The sequence below is a fragment of the Mustela erminea genome, chromosome 14 (assembly GCF_009829155.1).
Source record: "Mustela erminea isolate mMusErm1 chromosome 14, mMusErm1.Pri, whole genome shotgun sequence".
NCBI classification, from domain to species: Eukaryota; Metazoa; Chordata; class Mammalia; order Carnivora; family Mustelidae; genus Mustela; species Mustela erminea.
This window is the reverse complement of record NC_045627.1, coordinates 82,974,875-82,992,663: the sequence shown is the minus strand read 5'-3', so window position 1 is coordinate 82,992,663 and position 17,789 is coordinate 82,974,875. Positions and strand designations below refer to the sequence as shown.

General features: G+C 50.8%; 1 protein-coding gene across 4 annotated transcripts in view; it reads right to left on the bottom strand.

Annotated features, from left to right (window-relative positions):
- BTBD16 (BTB domain containing 16) overlaps positions 1 to 17,789 on the bottom strand; it is a 43,900-nt gene that overhangs the window by 11,183 nt on the left and 14,928 nt on the right. For all 4 annotated transcript variants that reach the window (XM_032313072.1, XM_032313074.1, XM_032313075.1 and 1 more), the window contains exons 8-10: positions 16,196 to 16,265; positions 14,813 to 14,943; positions 7,167 to 7,286 (exon numbers count right to left, since the gene is read on the bottom strand). In XM_032313072.1, the coding sequence (XP_032168963.1) occupies positions 7,167 to 7,286; positions 14,813 to 14,943; positions 16,196 to 16,265 (321 nt within the window). The remainder of the gene's footprint in view (positions 1 to 7,166; positions 7,287 to 14,812; positions 14,944 to 16,195; positions 16,266 to 17,789) is intronic.

The window sequence follows — 17,789 nt, the reverse complement described above, 5'->3', positions numbered from 1 at the left end:
CCCAGCGAGGTCCACTGTCACAGAGCCAGGACTCTCCCGGGTCTCCTGAGGACAGCCTGGGGGCATTTCCCCCTCTCCTGGCTCCTTTCAGCTGTCCGGAGGCAGAGGCTTCGACTGTCTCGGTCTCAACCATGAGCACATTCACCCCACTTCACACAAAGTGAGAAAACGCTGACGCTAAGTCGGGGGCCTCTTTGTGTGGCTCTGAGGGTGCGATCGAGCGCTGGCGTGGGCCCCCTGCCACTCGGTGCCATGTCTGTGCCAAGATCTCTCTGGGTTTAGAACCAACTTTTCTGGGGCAAACTTCAGGCCATGGTGTCTGAAACCTGAAACCCTTGGGTCATGACCCCTTCCGGGAGGACAGTTCCTAGGCCTTGAGACTGAAAGACACACCCAGGTTGGCTCTGGGTCCTGCTTTCAAGGGCCCAGGGACAAATCCCCCACAGACTTCCTGAAAGGCAGTGCCCGGGACAAGTGCCCCTCTGACTGTCTCAGGTTGTCATTTAGAGCCGCCCTTCGCCACAGCCTTCTCACTTCCCCCATCCCGTCATATGTTGGTCATTTGTCCTTCCTGTGAGCATCCGACTCAGAGTCCCAGTACCCCAGGACTTGATTATAGCCTTAAAATTCACCCTTCAGAATTCTGACCCATGGTACTCCACGGACAAGCCTCGGGGACTTCATGCTAGGAGAAATAAGCCCAACACAAAAGAATGAACACTCCGCCATTCCACGTAAGCGAGGTCCCCGGGGTAGTGGGACTCACAGAGACAGAAGCAGAGCGGTGGGTTCGCTGGGGCAGGGGGCTGGCTAGCTGCTACTGCTGAATGGACGCAGGGCTTCCGTTTGGAAAGATAAAAACATTCTGGAGATAGAAGGAGGTGACGGCCGCACAATAGTGTGAATGTGTTGATTTATGCCACTGAGCTGAACACCCCAAAATGGTTAAAACGGTCAATTTTATGTTCTGCATAGTTTACCATAATAAAAAAAGAGAGTTAAAATATCGCTCCATTTCTATGAGCAATCCATGAAGTAATAGTTTACATTTTAAGGTGAAGTTTGAAGAAAAAAGTTACACATTTGGGGACAATAACTCACGGTGAGAAAGGAACACGGCTTTTTTCAAAATGGAACTCGGTATAGAACTGGCCACCTTTGGCCAGCCGGGAGCCAGGACCCGGTCCTCTTGGCTCCCAACCCGACAGCCCAGTACATGAAAACGATTCTGAAGGCTAGTAGCGTCTAGCAGACGCCGCTGCCCAATGAACTTGCCCCTGCCCCGATATGCTAATGTCCATGCAGGAAGGTCAGGCCCTCGCCCGAAGTCTCCCAGCCAGTTCATAGCAGGGGCGGGAGCCAGACCCCGGGCTGCCATCTGCTAACGTACATCTTATTTACCGAATGTATGGTCTGTCTCTGCTTCTGAGGTGGGAAATGCCGCAAAGACGGGGCTCGGCGTCTGTTTTCGCTCCGCTCCTCTCGGTGGTTCTTGCAGGGCCGGGCGCTCCGTGGGCCGGCGGTTTGTTGAGTGAATGAACTGGATGAGGAGTTGGTCCCACCGACCTGGCGGCTTCCACCCGCCCATCTCTTCCCTCCACTCGCCCACAGAGTCTCCTCGAGGAGGGCCAGCTGTCCCTGTCCCCGGCGCGCGCGCGCGCACGCACACACACACACACACACACACGGGTGCACGCAGACGAGGCTATTACGTGCTGATGTTCCTGTGCTCATGGGAGTCCCTCCTGCTGCCGTTGCCGGCTTATCTGCCAGGCCAAGTCCTGGCAGACATTCATTGAGACCCTGTTCCAGTCCTGACCTTTGTCCCAAGGCAGAAGTGGGTCTAGAAATAATGGTCATTTGCTCTGCCCTTTGTAAGGACTCTTGAGTCAGACACTTCTCATCCCTGAGACCCCTGCCACATCTCTAATCTTGCCAAAGACGATGCACTGGGGCTACCCGGTTTGGGTGGAAAGCCAAGAAGCCACCAGAGGGAAGTGAAAACTCAGCAAGGCATACGGATCAATGACATTTAGAGACTTTGAAAACAAAGGAGCTTCAGCGTCCAAAGAGCTAAACTCTAGGGGAGCAGGGGCAGCGTGGTCAGAGCAAGAGAAGAAATTAAAAAGGGCAAGAAACACCAAAGTCCAATGATGAGAAACCCTGTTGCCCCCAGAGATAGCCACCTCCCTGCACAGGGCTTGGTTATCTGAGACAGAACCATCCGAAGGCTCTCATGCCCGTGACTCATGGGATGTTTCAAAATGAATGTTGTGGTTAAGAGATCAGAGTTGTCACACCAGGGGTGCCCAGTTTCATGATGACTGTGGGGCCACATCTGCAAACGCCACTCTTTAATCACAATAGACACATGGCTGATGGCCTCCCTGTCACACAGCATCACAAAGCGTGTCCTTGGAGACATCAGTGGGCTTAGGTGTCAGAGATGTAGGGGGCCATGGAGTGGCTCTACGCCAAGGCTCCCCTCGCGGGACATGAGGGGAGCACAGTGAGAGCTTTATCAGGCCAGTGCCCGCTCACATGGTCAGCACGTGCTTTTGTTCTCTCTGCAAAGAGAAGCTCAAGGAAGCAATCGGTCCAGTGAGCAGGTGAAATCTGGGAGGGCTTCCTGGAGGAGTCCTTGGGTCAGACTGGGATAGCGCCAAGGAAGGAGGGGAGACTCAGCTGCAGAGCTCATCGAAATCTAGGAGTTGGGGTCACGTGGAAATTGGCTTTGCTGGTGCCTGTCAATGACCTCCTGGAGAGGTTGTAAGCCCACTGCTGGAGCCCACCCTTGTGTCAGAGAGGGACCCACTTAGTGATCAATCAGTCCGTTAAGGATTAGAATTATGGATCAATCCATGACTTTCCCTCGACCCAGAGAATCTCAAAATAAAAGAAGTTCAGGGAAACCCAGGTCAGCTCCTACCCCACCACCATGTTGCTGATGGATCCTTGCCTTCCCCGGCCATCTGTCCCTGGATGGAGTTTACAGATGCTCCAGTAAGTGAAAGGGAGGGGCGACATTAAAAGTGTGTACTGTCAGGTTCTATTTATACAGCGTTCAAAAGCAGCCAAGACATCTTGAAAGGAAAGGAAGCCAGGATGTTGTTTGCCTTTTTCTGGGAAAGGTGAGGACAAAGATAAGACACTCCAGGTGGCTGGTCACGTCTGTCTGTGGGGCAGGGGGCTGCTCCCACTTTCTGGAAATCCACTTTGGGTTCACACACTTTTCAGTATGTATTTTATACTTTGATGAAAAATGTGCTTTTTAAAAAAGTGCAAAGTTTGCCTGCCTCTGGCTTTACTCCAACCAAGGAGACTTTCCAGCTCTCCTGGATGTCCTCAGACTGCTAACTGGAAAGAAATGATGACTTTTCCTCTGTGGACAGAGGCAACAGCTTTGCTTACATTTTTTGTTTTCCTACAAGGAAATGTTAAATTTAATTCTGGCCAGTCTATTTGTTTTTCTAAATTAACCATTGCCAGAAAACAGACTGTGGGTGCTGAGGGGAGCGTGCGAGCGAGCGTGCGTGTGCGTGTGTGTGTGTGAGTGTTCCCTTCCTATAATATTATACTTAGCAATGAAAATAAGTTGGAAGATGTTCATACACTTCTAGCTAGGCGGAGAAACTTCCCTTTCCCCTTTCCATCAGTGTCTCTGGCATAGAGTGCGTGTTCAGTAACTATGTGTTGAATGCATAAAACATTGAAAAAAATCAATGGATAAAAGAAAATAGGAGAATAAGAAAGGCTTGGACCTGTGTCTTTATTTGCAGGCATTATTCAAATACCTTCCCTCGTGGCTTGTTTTCTGGACATTGCTAAGAGAGATCAGAAAAGGGGCATCTGGTCTATTTTTATACCATCACTGCCCCAAGCCCTCCCGATGTGGATGCTGGGCTAGCAAAGACCACATCCAGCGCGGCAGTGTGGCTTGTCCCCAGGGCTCACAGGACCTCCCTTCCCCAGCTCAGATTCAGGCGGCTTGGCCCACTGCCACATGTTATCAAAGTACAGTCCCTTTGGGGAAGTCCCCATCTGGTGATGGCCTCAAAATGTCCACTCTGAGCACTGGGAGACCCCTTGATAAATCACTCTGCCATTTACATTACATCACCAATAGTAGCAACTTTAAAAACTGGGCCAAAGGGTCAGCTTTGTTGATTCTCATTCCTAAGCCTACACATTGTCTCCCAGAGGCAGCTGTCTCATCTTTTAAGGCCCCATGGCACATCCCTGTTGGCGGCCACAGAAGCATGACTAGCTGTGGCCTCATTGAACTGTGTAGTTTAGTTCCCCTGGTGACCCGGCTCTGGCCTAGGTCTATGAGCAGAGATGCCTTCTCACTGCCCGAACCTTCAGGCCACCAGCCCCATTGGGCCAGCAGCCCCAAGGCCCTGCCCTGCTACGGGTCAGCCCCAGGGTTGGGGCTGGCTAGGACGGGGTTGGCCAATACAGAGTAAGGGAACCACCGCCGTTCACTGCCGTGTCTGGGGTAGACATCGCTAACCCACCAAGACGTAATTTCTCCCTGAGTTTAGAGAAAACCTTGGAACCCTTCCTTGTCCAGAACACCAAATGGGCACCTGCCCCGAGTCACCTGCCTCCGAGCCCCATTAGTCCTAGTTGCTACAGACAAGGCATTCTCTGAATTTTACTTCAGCCTATGAAGACCCACTTCTGTGAGGGGAACCAAGCTACGCGAAAACCATGGATGGGAACTCATCACTCAGTAAGCCCTTCCGTGCACAGCACAGTGCCGGGAAGCGAGGGCTCAGGGGGAGGCCCACACCCCCTTCCTTCAGGCCGCTCATGGTGCTCCTGGGGGTCAGGACGGAGGTACCACCGCGTGGTCATAAGGCAACTGGTCACAGAGGCTCTCCAAGGAGGCCCCGCCATGCACAGAGTGGCCGAGTGAACAGAGCAGCCTGGGGTCAGGGAAGCAGGAGCAGCAAGTTCAGGAGATAGCCGAGGTTCCAGAGATTGGGGTCCCCGGGCACATGCATTTGGGAGGTGGAGGCCATTGAGGAGGGAGCCCTTAAAGGTGACCCTGTTCTGGGGCAGGAGACCTGGGATGGGTGGAGAACCACTCAGAATCCTAAAAATGGGCACGCGGTCCTCAAGGTCGGGGGCGGCCCTGATGACTAAGTGAAGGGGCACCGAGGCCCAGATGGTGCGTCTCTTCTCCCTGGGGGCACAGAGCTTGCTGGAGGGAGCCGGAGGGAAGGCAGGCCCGCAGGGGAGTCCCTCCTGTGCCACGGTCTGAAAACACGGGGCCGAGAGGAGGTGTGGACACCAAAAGGAAACTCACAAGCGGTTTCTAACCAGGAACGAGGTGGCATTGGGGTCTTGGGAAGTGCCACGGAGGGGAGGTGTGGGCTTAAAATGGAACCAGGTGTAGATGCAAGAGAAATGGAAAAGCTAATGATGGTGGGAAGAGCCTCGCGACCCCAGCTCAGGAAACCCAAGGACACCCCCCCAACTCAGCGGAGGGGGCTACACACCTGAGAGCCTCATTCCCAGTGTTTCTCCCACATTAAAAACACAGTTTCCACATCCCAGCTCATTTCCTACCTCCTGGTTCTAAGCCGTTTCCAGTATGAGTGCTAACTTGGAGCCAAATAGCGAGTTTTCCTGGTGCGTGTGACTCATAGGAAAAAGTGTCTTTTGGGCTATTAAAAGAGTCGGTGGGGGGTGGTTTAAGCATTTGTGTTCAAAGCAAATTATATAGAAACTAAGCAAAGTGCATGTCATTCTGGCACTGAATACCGCTTTCCACAAATAATGAGGCAGGAAAAATGAGCTCTGTAGTTAACATCGTGCACAGATGTTCCAGAAAAGGATTAAATGCGTCAGAACAATGCAAATGAAAAACTTGGCTTACACAGGTCAGTCCGCTGATGACGATGGGGCAGATGTGTTTATCTGTGAAACTCATACGTGCACAAGAAACGGAGCCTGTGGGCTTCCTGGGACACACTGGGTGGTGCCTGGAGAGCCCCTTCCCGCCAAGGTGGGGGACAGGCTCCTCAACCTGACAGTGACGGTGACGCCATCAGTGACTTCCTCCAGGCAGAGCCTGAGGACCACTTGAGACTATCTTTGGCGACAGGACCCCCACACCCCACAGCCAGCCTGTGTGATAGACATGAGTGTATTCACAAAGTATCCATTGAGGCTAGAGAGGTGCAAAACGGAGCCAGTAAACCACCAATTTCAGCCTCCCCCGACCCTGCCCTGCTGCCCCCAAGCTATCACAGCTTAACGGGGGACTCTTGACTGAACAGAGAGAAAACTCACAGCAGAGAGCGGACCAGGGAGGGGAGGACACACTGTAAGTCCTCAGCTAACAAAAACACGGAACCTAGAGGCAGCCTCAGAATCTTTCTTAACCCGGCATGCAGGGAGCTATGACCGAACCAGCTGGAGCGGACACAAGAGAGGAATCCTATCGGCCATCCTAGGGATGGGCAGCAAAATGCCTTGGGATTCCGCAGACCCCGTCACTCGCATCATCCCTGACAAGATAGTTCATCTCCACCTTGAGTTTCTTCATCTGTAAAATGGAAACAAAACCAGCCCCGGAGTCCAACTGAGATTACAAAGTGCCGTTATCAGAATTACGGCACTCAACACATAATTAAATGGTGTCCATAAAGCTGAGATTACTATTTTTGACTGCTCTTTCAAGAATTTCTAGAATTTATAAGTTTGGAGCGTATAAGAAACTGAGCTAATTCTATGAAAGCTTTGTGCATTTTCCATTTGTCTAGGAAATTCACGATGTCATCTGCTCTCATGGAACATAAGAGGATGACCTGGTCTCATTTAGACACATTTTAAACATGATGTTTTGAAGGTCGGTGTGGTTTGGTAATAAATTTTTCTGAATGAAAGGAGTACTTTGTGCATCATGTCTTTTACTGGACAGAACAAGAGTTCAGAAGCACATGGCTATCTCAGGTTATAAACTACATATTCACATTTTCAAGTACTCCAGGGGCTCCAAGAATCCCAATAACCTTAAGTCCCATAAAGAAAATTGCATTCAGGGCACTCTGGGTGATGCTATGAAAAACTGTATCCCTGAGGCTTTTCCTCCAGGATATTATGAGTGTAAAAACCAGGTACGTGCATTTCATCAATCCGCACGGTTACGTTACCTTTTAAAAAACGCCAGCACAGTTTCATGCACCGGAACCGTCTGGATTTTGTGGTTCAGTTGCAAGAAGACCCACAAAAGTAGCGTTTTCAGAAGATGAAACTCGTTAAAAGTGAACAGCCTGGCCAAAATGAAAGAGAAGAAATTTGAGAAGTAGCAACAACTCAGGCCATTTGTAAGAAAAAACAGAAAGTTAAGAGTGAGTTTAGGAAAGAGGCAACACCACCCCTGAGTCTGCAGGTCACTTCAGACAAAGAGATGTTAAATGACGTTCTCAAGGTCACATTCTCAAGGTCACGGGACACAGTGACCCATGGGTGATCCTTAGAGTGAGCTGGGATGTGACCCTCAGCAACCTGCCCCCCACTGGCCTTGCTGCCAAGCCAATGGCCAGCTTTAAACAGACAGGAGTGCCAGAGATGTTTTCATCTGTTCTTTCATTTAATTCCATACAACAACCCTGCAAAGTATGTTCCTTACTTATATAGATAAATTCAGACTGACCCTATATTTATTTAAAATTTTAATATTTCGTTCATTATGGGTTTTTGCATTAATTTTGATTTTAAAATACTGTACCACAATATACTTATCTCAGCAGCTGAGGTCTTTTGGTGCCCCTCTTAAGTTTTGCACTGAGATAAATGCCTCCATCATCACTTCCTAGTCCCAGCTGGGACTGAGGGCAACGTAACTGAGTTGAGTTCGCAGGACTGTGGGGGCAGAGCTGGGCGGGGGTCAGTCCAGCCTCCCGCAGATGCTTGTATCCATAGATAGTGGTGACAGCAGGTGCTCAGGTTTCCTTAAGTGGCATGCTGTTTCCTGTCGCTGCTCTAACAAACCACCATGAACCAAATGGCTTAAAACAACACACATTTATGATCTTATGGTTCTGGAATTCAGAAGAACACAATGGCGCTCACTGGGATAGGATCAAGGTGTGGACTGCACTCTTCCTGGGGACTCTACGGAGAACCGTTTCCATGCTTTTTCCAGCTTCCAGAGGCTACCCACATCCCGTGGCTTAGGGCCCCTTCCTCCATCCTCAGGCCAGCAGCACAGCACCTTCCAATCTCTTTCCTGGTCTCACGTTCCTGCCTGTGGTCTTCCGTGCGCAAGGATCCTTGTGATTACACTGGGTCCACCCAGGTGATCCAGCAAACCCTCCCCAGCTCGAGGTCATCCCTCTGCAACCTTCCTTCCCCTTTGCATGCAACCGAACATATTCACAGGCTCGGGTTGGCTTGTGGACATTATCAAGCCAACGACATACACAGAGATCATTAGCGCAGGGCCTGGCACGGAGGAGCGAGCTAATGAACGGCACCTCGGACTCCCAAGTGACAGGGCTGGGTCCTGGCTGTGGAGCCCACTCTTTGCCCGCAGTGACATGAGACTTCTTATCTAGAAACAAGTGGTGAGGAGGAGTGTCACTCCCTACAACGTCAACTCTGTAACCTAAGGAGGTCTCCGGGAGAGCTGCTCCAAAGCCTCCCGCCAGCTTGATTATCTAAGAAGTCATTCCAGCTGGTCTTAATACCCTTGATATCTTCCATCATGAGCACAGGGATGGCACGTTTGGCTCCCTAACCTATCAGAGCCTCTGATAGTCCACCACTTTGAGTGGTCTTGGTGGGTGGGACCCAAGCTAAATGGTGACTCTAAAGGAAGTGGAGAGGTCACCCACCCACCTTTCACACTATTTCTGGCCACAGGAGAATGTCTCTTTGCTTTTGTTTTCAGGCCACCTACAGATGCATGGGCTTTGATGCTGGTTAGACAGGGTCACATTTGCCACTGTCTGGGCAAAGACAGGGGTTAGGGATGGGGGATGTCACAGAGCCTGTCGGTACACGATGTGCCCACACAGAACTCCGCCAGTCCACCACCAGCTCGGGCTGGGGAGCTGCGTGACGCCTGGTGCACAATCCAAGCCCCAGGTCCCCAAGCTCGGAGGTTCTTTGGGACCTCACCAAAGAGGAGCTGGCAGCAGCATGGGAAGAGTCACTGGGGCTCCAGGAATCAGGGTCCTAGTTGTACTTTTTTTTTTTTTTTTTGTGATAAGGATGGGATACGCCTGGTTTTACTTTATTATGAAGGGTAATTGTTCAAATAAAGTCCTCTGTCTTTAAAGATTTATTTATTTGAGAGAAAGAGAGAGTGTGTGCATGTGTACAGGTGGGGGAGGGGTGTCAGGCAGGCTCTGCACTGAGCGTGGAGCCTGACACAGGACTAACTCAGGACCTTGAGATCACGACCTGAGCCGAAACCAAGAGCTGGACGTTTAACTGACTGCACCACCCAGGTGCCCCAGTCCCTCCATCTTTAGGCCAAGTTTCAGTCTCCTGAAGTACTAGTTCCTGCTGAGGACATTCTAACATATTTTCATTTACTCAAGAGCTCTGATGGCCTTCCCAGAACCCAGAGATCCTAAACTTCCCTCCAGCACAGGTGAACATCTGGGTGGTTCTACTTGTGTTTACGGGTGCTCAGTAGTAGCCATTGGGAGGTAAGTGGTATTTGTTCAAGAGAAAAATGTTAACAAGACACTGCGTGTCTTTTTTTTTTTTTTTAAGAAAATTATACATAAATAATAAGGGCCCCCCTTTGAGTACAGACGATGAAGAAAACTGTATCAGGGCAAACAAGAAAGCATGAACAAGGATCCCGAATAAAAAAGCAAAATAAAATAAATGGCTATTAGGAAGGGGATGAAAAATTGCTCTCTATCCGTTCACTGGCAGCCTGCACAACTTCAAATTGAAAATGCTAATGAGATAAGCAAGCATCGACATGGGGAGAACACGTCTCATTGTGCCAGAAAATGAAGGAGGCTGGAGAGCACTACGGTCACGATGAGAACATTGATTCGAAGTTTAAGGATTTTTGTTGTTGTTTTGTTTTAAAGATTTTATTTATTTACTTGACAGACAATGATCACAAGAAAGCAGAGAAGCAGACAGAGAGAGAGGAAGAAGCAGGGTCCCCACTGAGCAGAGAGCCCGATGCGGGGCTCGATCCCAGGACCCTGAGATCATGACCTGCGCCGAAGCCAGAGGTTTTAACTCACTGAGCCACTCAGGCGCCCCCAAAGTTTAAGTTTTTACGAAACGATATTACACATTATTTATAGACACGCATGAATGGAGTAAGAATACAATCACAGGACTGGGTTCACGCAGGCCCGGGACAATGGTCTGATTGTCTTGGGGAGGGGGAGAGGCCAAGAGGATGCTGGGGAGGGAGCATGGTCGACTTCTGCTTTGTTGGTGATGTTTTCTTTCTTACGACAAAATGTCACTGTTCATTTTGGGAGGGGCGTCCAATGGTGTGTTCTAGTCGCCTCCTCACTTTAAAATTGTTTTACAATAAAAACTAACCATCAATATCCTTATTGATCTTGATTATCAATAGGGAAAAATGAGTCCTCGTGCAGAGCACAGCAGTGGGCCGGGCTGGTGATTACCCGGGGCTTTGAGGCCACTCAGACCTGTGTTCAAATCCCAACTCTCATGCTGTGCGCAGGGAAACTGGGCCAATCCTTTCCTTTCCTACACATGAAAACGCAGGTAACAGCACCCACCTCACTGCATGGCTGTAGGAGTTAGGCCAATAACCCACTCAAAGTGTCCTGTATACAACAAGTGCTCAATAGTTGGTAGCTGTCATTGCCATTAGCCAGAGAACCATCAGCTTCAGGAAGAAGCTGTTTGAGAGCCACGCCCTATGGTGCTCCAGATGTTGTGGGACTGGCTCACCATGGAGGACAAGGGTGACTTCTTCTGGGAATTCCTGAGCCCTCAGGACCAATGGTATCATGGGCAGGAAACCTGGGAAAAGTGGACAGAGCCTGGGTTGTAGGGCGGCTCTCCATATAGATAGGAACTGGACAGCTGGTGGAGTTTTCCATTTCTCCTAAGTCTACCAGGAGCTTGGCTTCCAGAAAAGCAGAAGTTGGAATGAAGCTTTCATAGTACTGGAGTTCACGGAACAGGGTAACCTAGTGCTGACCTCTGAAGAGAAACTGAACTGGCAGCCGAAGGCCCAGGCGAAGAAATGAAAAACCAGAGGCCCCAGAGGTCAGGAAAGCTGTGTGTAGTTTATGCAAGGCTGTTTACGAAACCCAAAGGAAGATCAGGTCAAAGGGGCTTCAGAACGAGAAGGTGAATGGCCCAAAAGCTGAAGCATCTGCTGAGATGGACGTTGTTCCCACGAGGCTTAGAGACCCACACGCCATGACCAGAAGCTGGGGGACGGGCCGCTGTCTAGCCTGAGTGGGCCCAGCGGGATGGGCCATCCCTGACCCCTCATGTGCTGGCATTTCCAACAGCCCCTCTGGGGCCATGTGACTTGCCAGGACAACCCAGTCCCAGCTAAGGTCTGGTTGCCAGGCAGCGTGGCCTCTGGAACAAATGACGAGATAGTGTATTGCGGAGGGAGGGAGCCTGGACTTTGTAGCCTGAGCTCTGGGCTTGAGCCAGCCCTACGTTTTATTGTCCCTCTTATCCTTGGGACACTAACTGCACCTGTCACACAGGGCCGTGGGGCTTGAAAGGGATGGTGCACAGAGCAGGGCACCTACCTCAAGGGGCTCAATAAATGTGAACTCATCTAAAGGTTCTTTTTTTTAAATTAACATATACTGTATTATTAGCCCCAGGGGTTCGGGTCTGTGAATCGCCAAAGGCAAGGGAAGCAAGGGCAAAAATGAACTATTGGGACTTCATCAAGATCAAAAGCTTTTGCACAGCAAAAGAAACAGTCAACCAAACCAAAAGACAACTGACAGAATGGGAGGAGATATTCTCAAGTGACGTATCAGATAAAGGGCTAGTATCCAAAATCTATAAAGAACTTATCAAACTCAACACCCAAAGACAAATAATCCAATCAAGAAATGGGCAGAGGACATGAACAGACATTTCTGCGAGGCGATATCCAAATGGCCAACAGACGCATGAAAAAGTGCTCCACATCACTCGGCATCAGGGAAATACAAATCAAAACCACAGTGAGATACCACCTCACACCAGTCAGAGTGGCTAAAATTAACAAGTCAGGGGATGACAGATGCTGGCGAGGATGCGGAGAAAGGGGAACCCTCCTACACTGTTGGTGGGAATGCAAGCTGGTGCAGCCGCTCTGGAAGGGTTTGTTCTTAATCAGCTGCGGTCCAAGGTGGCAGACCCCCCAGCCAACCAGCATGCCCAGGTGAGGCGCCCGAGCCTGGGTAAATGTCTCAGACCCCACGAGGCACCAGGTATGGCCAGGCCCCGATTTCCAGCACCTTCTGTTCCCCACCTCCCTCCAGCTTCAAAGCAGGTGGGGGCTGACACCACCACGGCGCCCCGCGACCGAGGAGCTTCTGCCTAGGGGAACGTGAACAGGAGGTCAGGGTGCTGCCAGCTGAAAGCCTCCAAGGCACAAGGGCTGATGACTTGCTTGAGGCCACGCAGGGCCCTTTCCCCTGTCGCTGGGATGGCTCTGGACTGTGTGTGTAGACAGCTCCCGGGGAGGGGCGGGAGGAGCAGGACCCTGTTCCCACATCAGTCATGTCTGCCCAAGCTTGTGCGTCTAGACACTTGACGTGGAATGTACTCGACCTCTTTTCCTGCCTCATGTACATTTTGTAAGACCCAATTCCATCACCGAGGCTCTGGCTGTGGTCAGACAATTTTTCCCTGTTCTTGGTTAAATGCTACGAGGGTGCGACAGCTCAGTCTTTCCAAGGGAGGGACAGTGTTAGGAAAAGTCTAAGGGATGCCATGTTTATCTTTTCTTCAATGGTTGTGTAACCTTTGCTCTGCTGGAGGGTGGGGGAGGGCACATGCGGGGGGTGGGGGGAGCAGCAGGGAGTGGGGCAGAATGACACCAGGAGGTCGCCCAGATTCCCCGGGGTGCTCCTGATAATACGGTCTCCCTCAACATTAGAACTCTGTTCTAACAACCTCATTACTCTTTAAGTGTGAGAACATCGCAAGCCACTGGGTAAATTCAAACCAACAGTGGAATGAATCTGTTCAGATCTGATTTCTGAAATCTGATTGCTTTCTATGCCATGAGCACGAGTAGACATTTCATCTCTGACATACAGCTACAAAGTTTAGTAGGATTTACTTCTCGCTTTTGAAGTTTACCCCAAGGGGATACAATCCTGGTAACTTGGCAATGGCCTTGTAAGGAGGTCCAAAGATCCTGACAGGTAAATACAGCCTGTCGCCCTAAACCAGAATGTTCTAAAGGAGAGCGCTGGGCCAATGTCGTCAGCTATTAACATCAATGCCACATCGCGTATGGTTGGTAATTGCACTGTGGTCACATTAAAAAGTTCTTTTTATCAGCAAATAAACACGGAAGCATTTAGGAGGAACTGTAGCTGGTGTAGGTACCCTGCCCCCAGAGGCTTCAGGAGCAAGATGTGGGTACGAAACTCCACACTGATGCAGATAATTGAGCAAATAGCAGAGATTGAACAAAACAGGGTAAAGGGTATATAAATAGTCTTTGTGCCATTCTCACTATTTTAAGTTTGAAATTATTTTCAAATAGACTATTTTTAAAAATACTTTTCACTTGTGACAAACCCAGAAAGTCCTTTTGACTTCGTTAATGGCATGTCTAGAAATTTAATGTGGGAAAATAGTCCGAGATAGACACACGTACATTGAAGGAGATCATGACGATACTGTATTTATATTGGTAATATACTAGAAATAACCTAAAAGGTCAAGCACTGGGGATGTTTCCATGAATGACTCGAAGGACCAGAAGGAGCCAGCCAGAAACCAGGCATTTCGGGCAGGAGGGAGAGCACACCTGTGGGTGGCAGGTGCTCAGCGGGGCTGGAGTCTCAGGTGGTCCCATGGATGTCTCGTGGCTGCTGAGACGGAGGGACAGATGCGCGCACCAGAGGCCCTTGGGCTAGAGACGTTCTCAATGGGGGTCAAGAGCAGACACAAGACCCTGAGTTAGAGGTCCCTGCAGTGGTGCAGAGAACACATCTAGGCTCTGGCTGGTGCTCAAGAAGAGAAGCCCGTAGAGATGGGCTGGGTCCTGGAGTGTTACTGACGCGCTCGGGGTGAAGGCCAAGTGGGTGTGGAAGGGTTCCCAAGGTTCTAGCTTGAGCAGCTGCTGAAGGAACACAGGGTGGGGCCCCAAGAGTTGGCTGTTAGCTCGAGCTGTCAGCTCAAACGCATGTCTGGGTCAGAGCTGTTCCGGAGTCAGGGCTAAAGATAGAAACTGACTTAGGATAAGAGGTTTTATTTTCTGTTTTCTAATTTTCTCTATTTTCCCTTTACCACCATGAATGTGTATTAATGTTGTCAGGATTTTTTTAATTACTTAGGCAATTTTTGAATTAATTACCATGTGGGTAACGAGACAGCGGGCACCCAGAGCGTCCCTACCCCAGTGAAGGAGTGTGAAGGGATCCATCCCCACTACCCCCCAGCACTCCACCTGGGGCGGACTGGCCAGGATGGCGGGGAGTTTGGGAAGGAGCGGGTGCTGAACACTGGGCCTGGCCATCAGGGGTATGGGGGTGCCCCGCTTGAGCACCTCCCTTCCGGGACCAACCCTACTGCTCCAGGATCCCCCCAGGGACAACTCCTGGTCCCACACACATCACCCCTCGGGACCAGCTCTGACCTGGGGGACCGAAGCACTTTGTGGAGCAGCTCCTGTGGGATTTTCCGGAGGTGGATCTGCGTCCCCACCAGAGGGACCAAGTTCATTTCCAGCCACTTCTCACAGGCAGTGGTGAGCTGCTCTTGCTTATACTGAGGACAAGAAAAGCCAATGCGTTAAGAGATCCCCGAACTCCCAGCGCCCTCTGCTGGCCAGTGACGACACTACAAGCGGGCTCCCGGGCGTGTCCTGCTGTAGACACACTCAAACCTTTTCTTCCAAACACACAAAATGCAGCAGATAACATTTTTGGAATGTTTGCTATGCTCCTGGCCATGCACCAGGTTGATTTAAGTTAATCATCACCATAATCCTGTGTGGTCGGTTCCTTATTATCCCTATTTTTACTGATGGAGAAACTGAGGCCCCAAGATTGCTGCTCTTGCCAACGATCCAAAAACCAGCAAGTGGCAGAGCTGGGAGCAAACCCTGGTGGTGTGACCACAGGGTGGCACGCTGAAACCACTGATCGTGGAAGGGCCTGCAGGTGTACCCCAAAGGGAGGCTGGTCCAAAGAAAACGACAACATTCTCCCAGGGATGGTCCTGGACAAGGTCTTAGCACCCCTTGCATGTCCTCGGAGTGACAGTCCTTCCCAAGCCAAAGAGTGGCTGAGAAATGCTGACCAGAATGCAGAGATGCTGCCCACAGAGTGATGCTTTAGTGTCCGATGGAGTGAAGGTGAGGGCACTGCATTATCTTTGACAAAAGAGGCAGTGAGTGCCTTCTTAGAGGCCATCGCAAGGGCACTCTGACATGCCGATTGTGCACGGACTGAACTTGGCAGTCAGATGGACCTGTTTCCAGGTCAATGGCGGCCTCACAGAGGAAGGCTGGGATCGGGCCTGGGGTTCGAGCCCAGCACCGCAACTCAGAACTGACCCTGCTCTGTTTGCTCCCCTCCTTGGGTCTCAGTGTTCTCCTCTGATAATGTGACCCTTATGATGACATCATTTATTCCCAGTAGACACAGTGACTGGCCCCAGGCAGGGAGACACACATAATTTCACCTGACTCCAACAAGAAGGTCTTGGAAGATTGCCTGCTATTTTGGGTGAGAAAAGCTGTGCTTTTATTTGTCTTCCTAATTTTTAAGGCTTTTTAACTTCTCATTTAAAAAAAATTTGGTTTTAAAATGTCCTTTTAAACAAAAGTGATTTTTAAAATTGTTTCCTTGGCAAAATAAAATATTGGTACAGTTAAGTGGGTGCTTTCAGATAGGTCTGTTTGTTTTTTGTTTTGGTTTTTTTTTTTTTGGAGCTGGGCCTGATGGGTAAAATCCCAGAGCCTGAGGTGCTCCCGAAGTTCCCCAGGTGTGATGAGCTCGGTCCAGGTTATCCTCACCTTGCAGCCGGCCAGGTAGAAGTCCTTGATGGTGCTCGGCATGAGTCCATTCATCATCATGGCCACACACCTGCAGAGAGAGGAATGTGGTTCTTGGAGACCCCCAGGCAGAGAACTCGGCAACCCCAGAGGTTTGCATCAACTCCAGGACGGTAGTAGGGGTGGAACCAAGGTGTGAAAGGGCGTGTGCGGAAGGTGCTGGTCCTGCCCCCGACCAGGCCCTGTGTTCTTCAGGTGCTGGCTTTTGGCAGTGAGACATGCGAGCAGAATTAGCGGGGTTTGGAGTTGGGGTACAGAAACTGGTGCTCCAGGAGGCTGACACGTTCACGTGTGCCCCCCTTCTCATGGTCATATTCATTGGCTAGGCTGGACTGGAATGGTCAGGCTTCCCCAGATTGGGGGACACAAAGCAAGCCTAAAGCATGCACATACGTCTACTCACACAGCAAGCAGGATCACAGCTGTGCCACTGCAGGTGTGCAATGCACAAAACCAAGGACCAGTACCAGCTGGAACCTCCAGGCACACACCACACCCCCCGAACACTGGAGACCTCGGCGGTGTGGGATCCAGACCTAAGCAGCCACGGGGGTGATTTTGCACTTGGCCAGGAGCTCAACTAAGATGGTCTTAGAGGTCTCATCCAGCACCTGGATTTGTGATGCTATCAGAGTAACCCAGGGCATTTCTGTTCCACTATACGCCACACACACACACACACACACACACACACACTGAGGCATGTGCTGCCACATCCTGGCCAACTGTACCATCAGCCTCTCAAAGGCAGGTGAGAGCCAGCGCAGTGGCATGCCTGGCCCACTTGGATCCGACCTGTGACACCCACCACAATTATCTGAAGAATCTTGAGCAAGACCCCTCTGCCCCAGGCAGGCCGAGGTTTGCTCATCCGGGTAATGAGGGCTTGTTATCTCCAAAGCCCTTGCTACTCTGACCTTTAAAGCAAGTCGTGGAGTGGAGGAAGGAAAATGAAGCACCTGTCATTCTTAGCTCAGCCCCAGATTGCCAACACCAGGGCTCCGAGAGTGAGCTGCGGCTAAGAATTTGGGCCCAAGGTAAGGCAGCTGGGGCTGATAGACAGAGGCTGCAGACCCTGCTCCAAGAGGAGGCAGACCTTCCAGCTTTCAGGTCAGAGATATCAGAGAACCAGGAATCAGGAAGCCGTGATATTGTTCTCATTATGGCGATGTGGGGCTGTAAACGGGTGGTGCAGGCCATGAAGGGGGCATGAGAAATCCCAGCAAAAGCCAGACCTTGCTCCAGTGGAGTTAGCCCCAGAGCCCACACAGCCCAGCTCTGCCTACACCTCTGGTCTCCCACCTCCCACAGCCACCCACCCTGCAGATCAGGCCGAGATGACATGCTGGAGTGTCTCTTCCAGACTCTGGTCCCCTTGGCTGTCACGTCCAGGCCTCTGAGAGCCTGCAGCCCTCAGCTCACAGGGCGTCTGCCTCCCCAATAAGACTTCTTGAGACTCCGGATCACGTGTCTGGCTGGAGTCATTTCGGATGCCCCAAGAATGAGATACTGGCTCAGAACTGTCTTTGGGGTAGAATCTGGCTGTTTGGAGTCT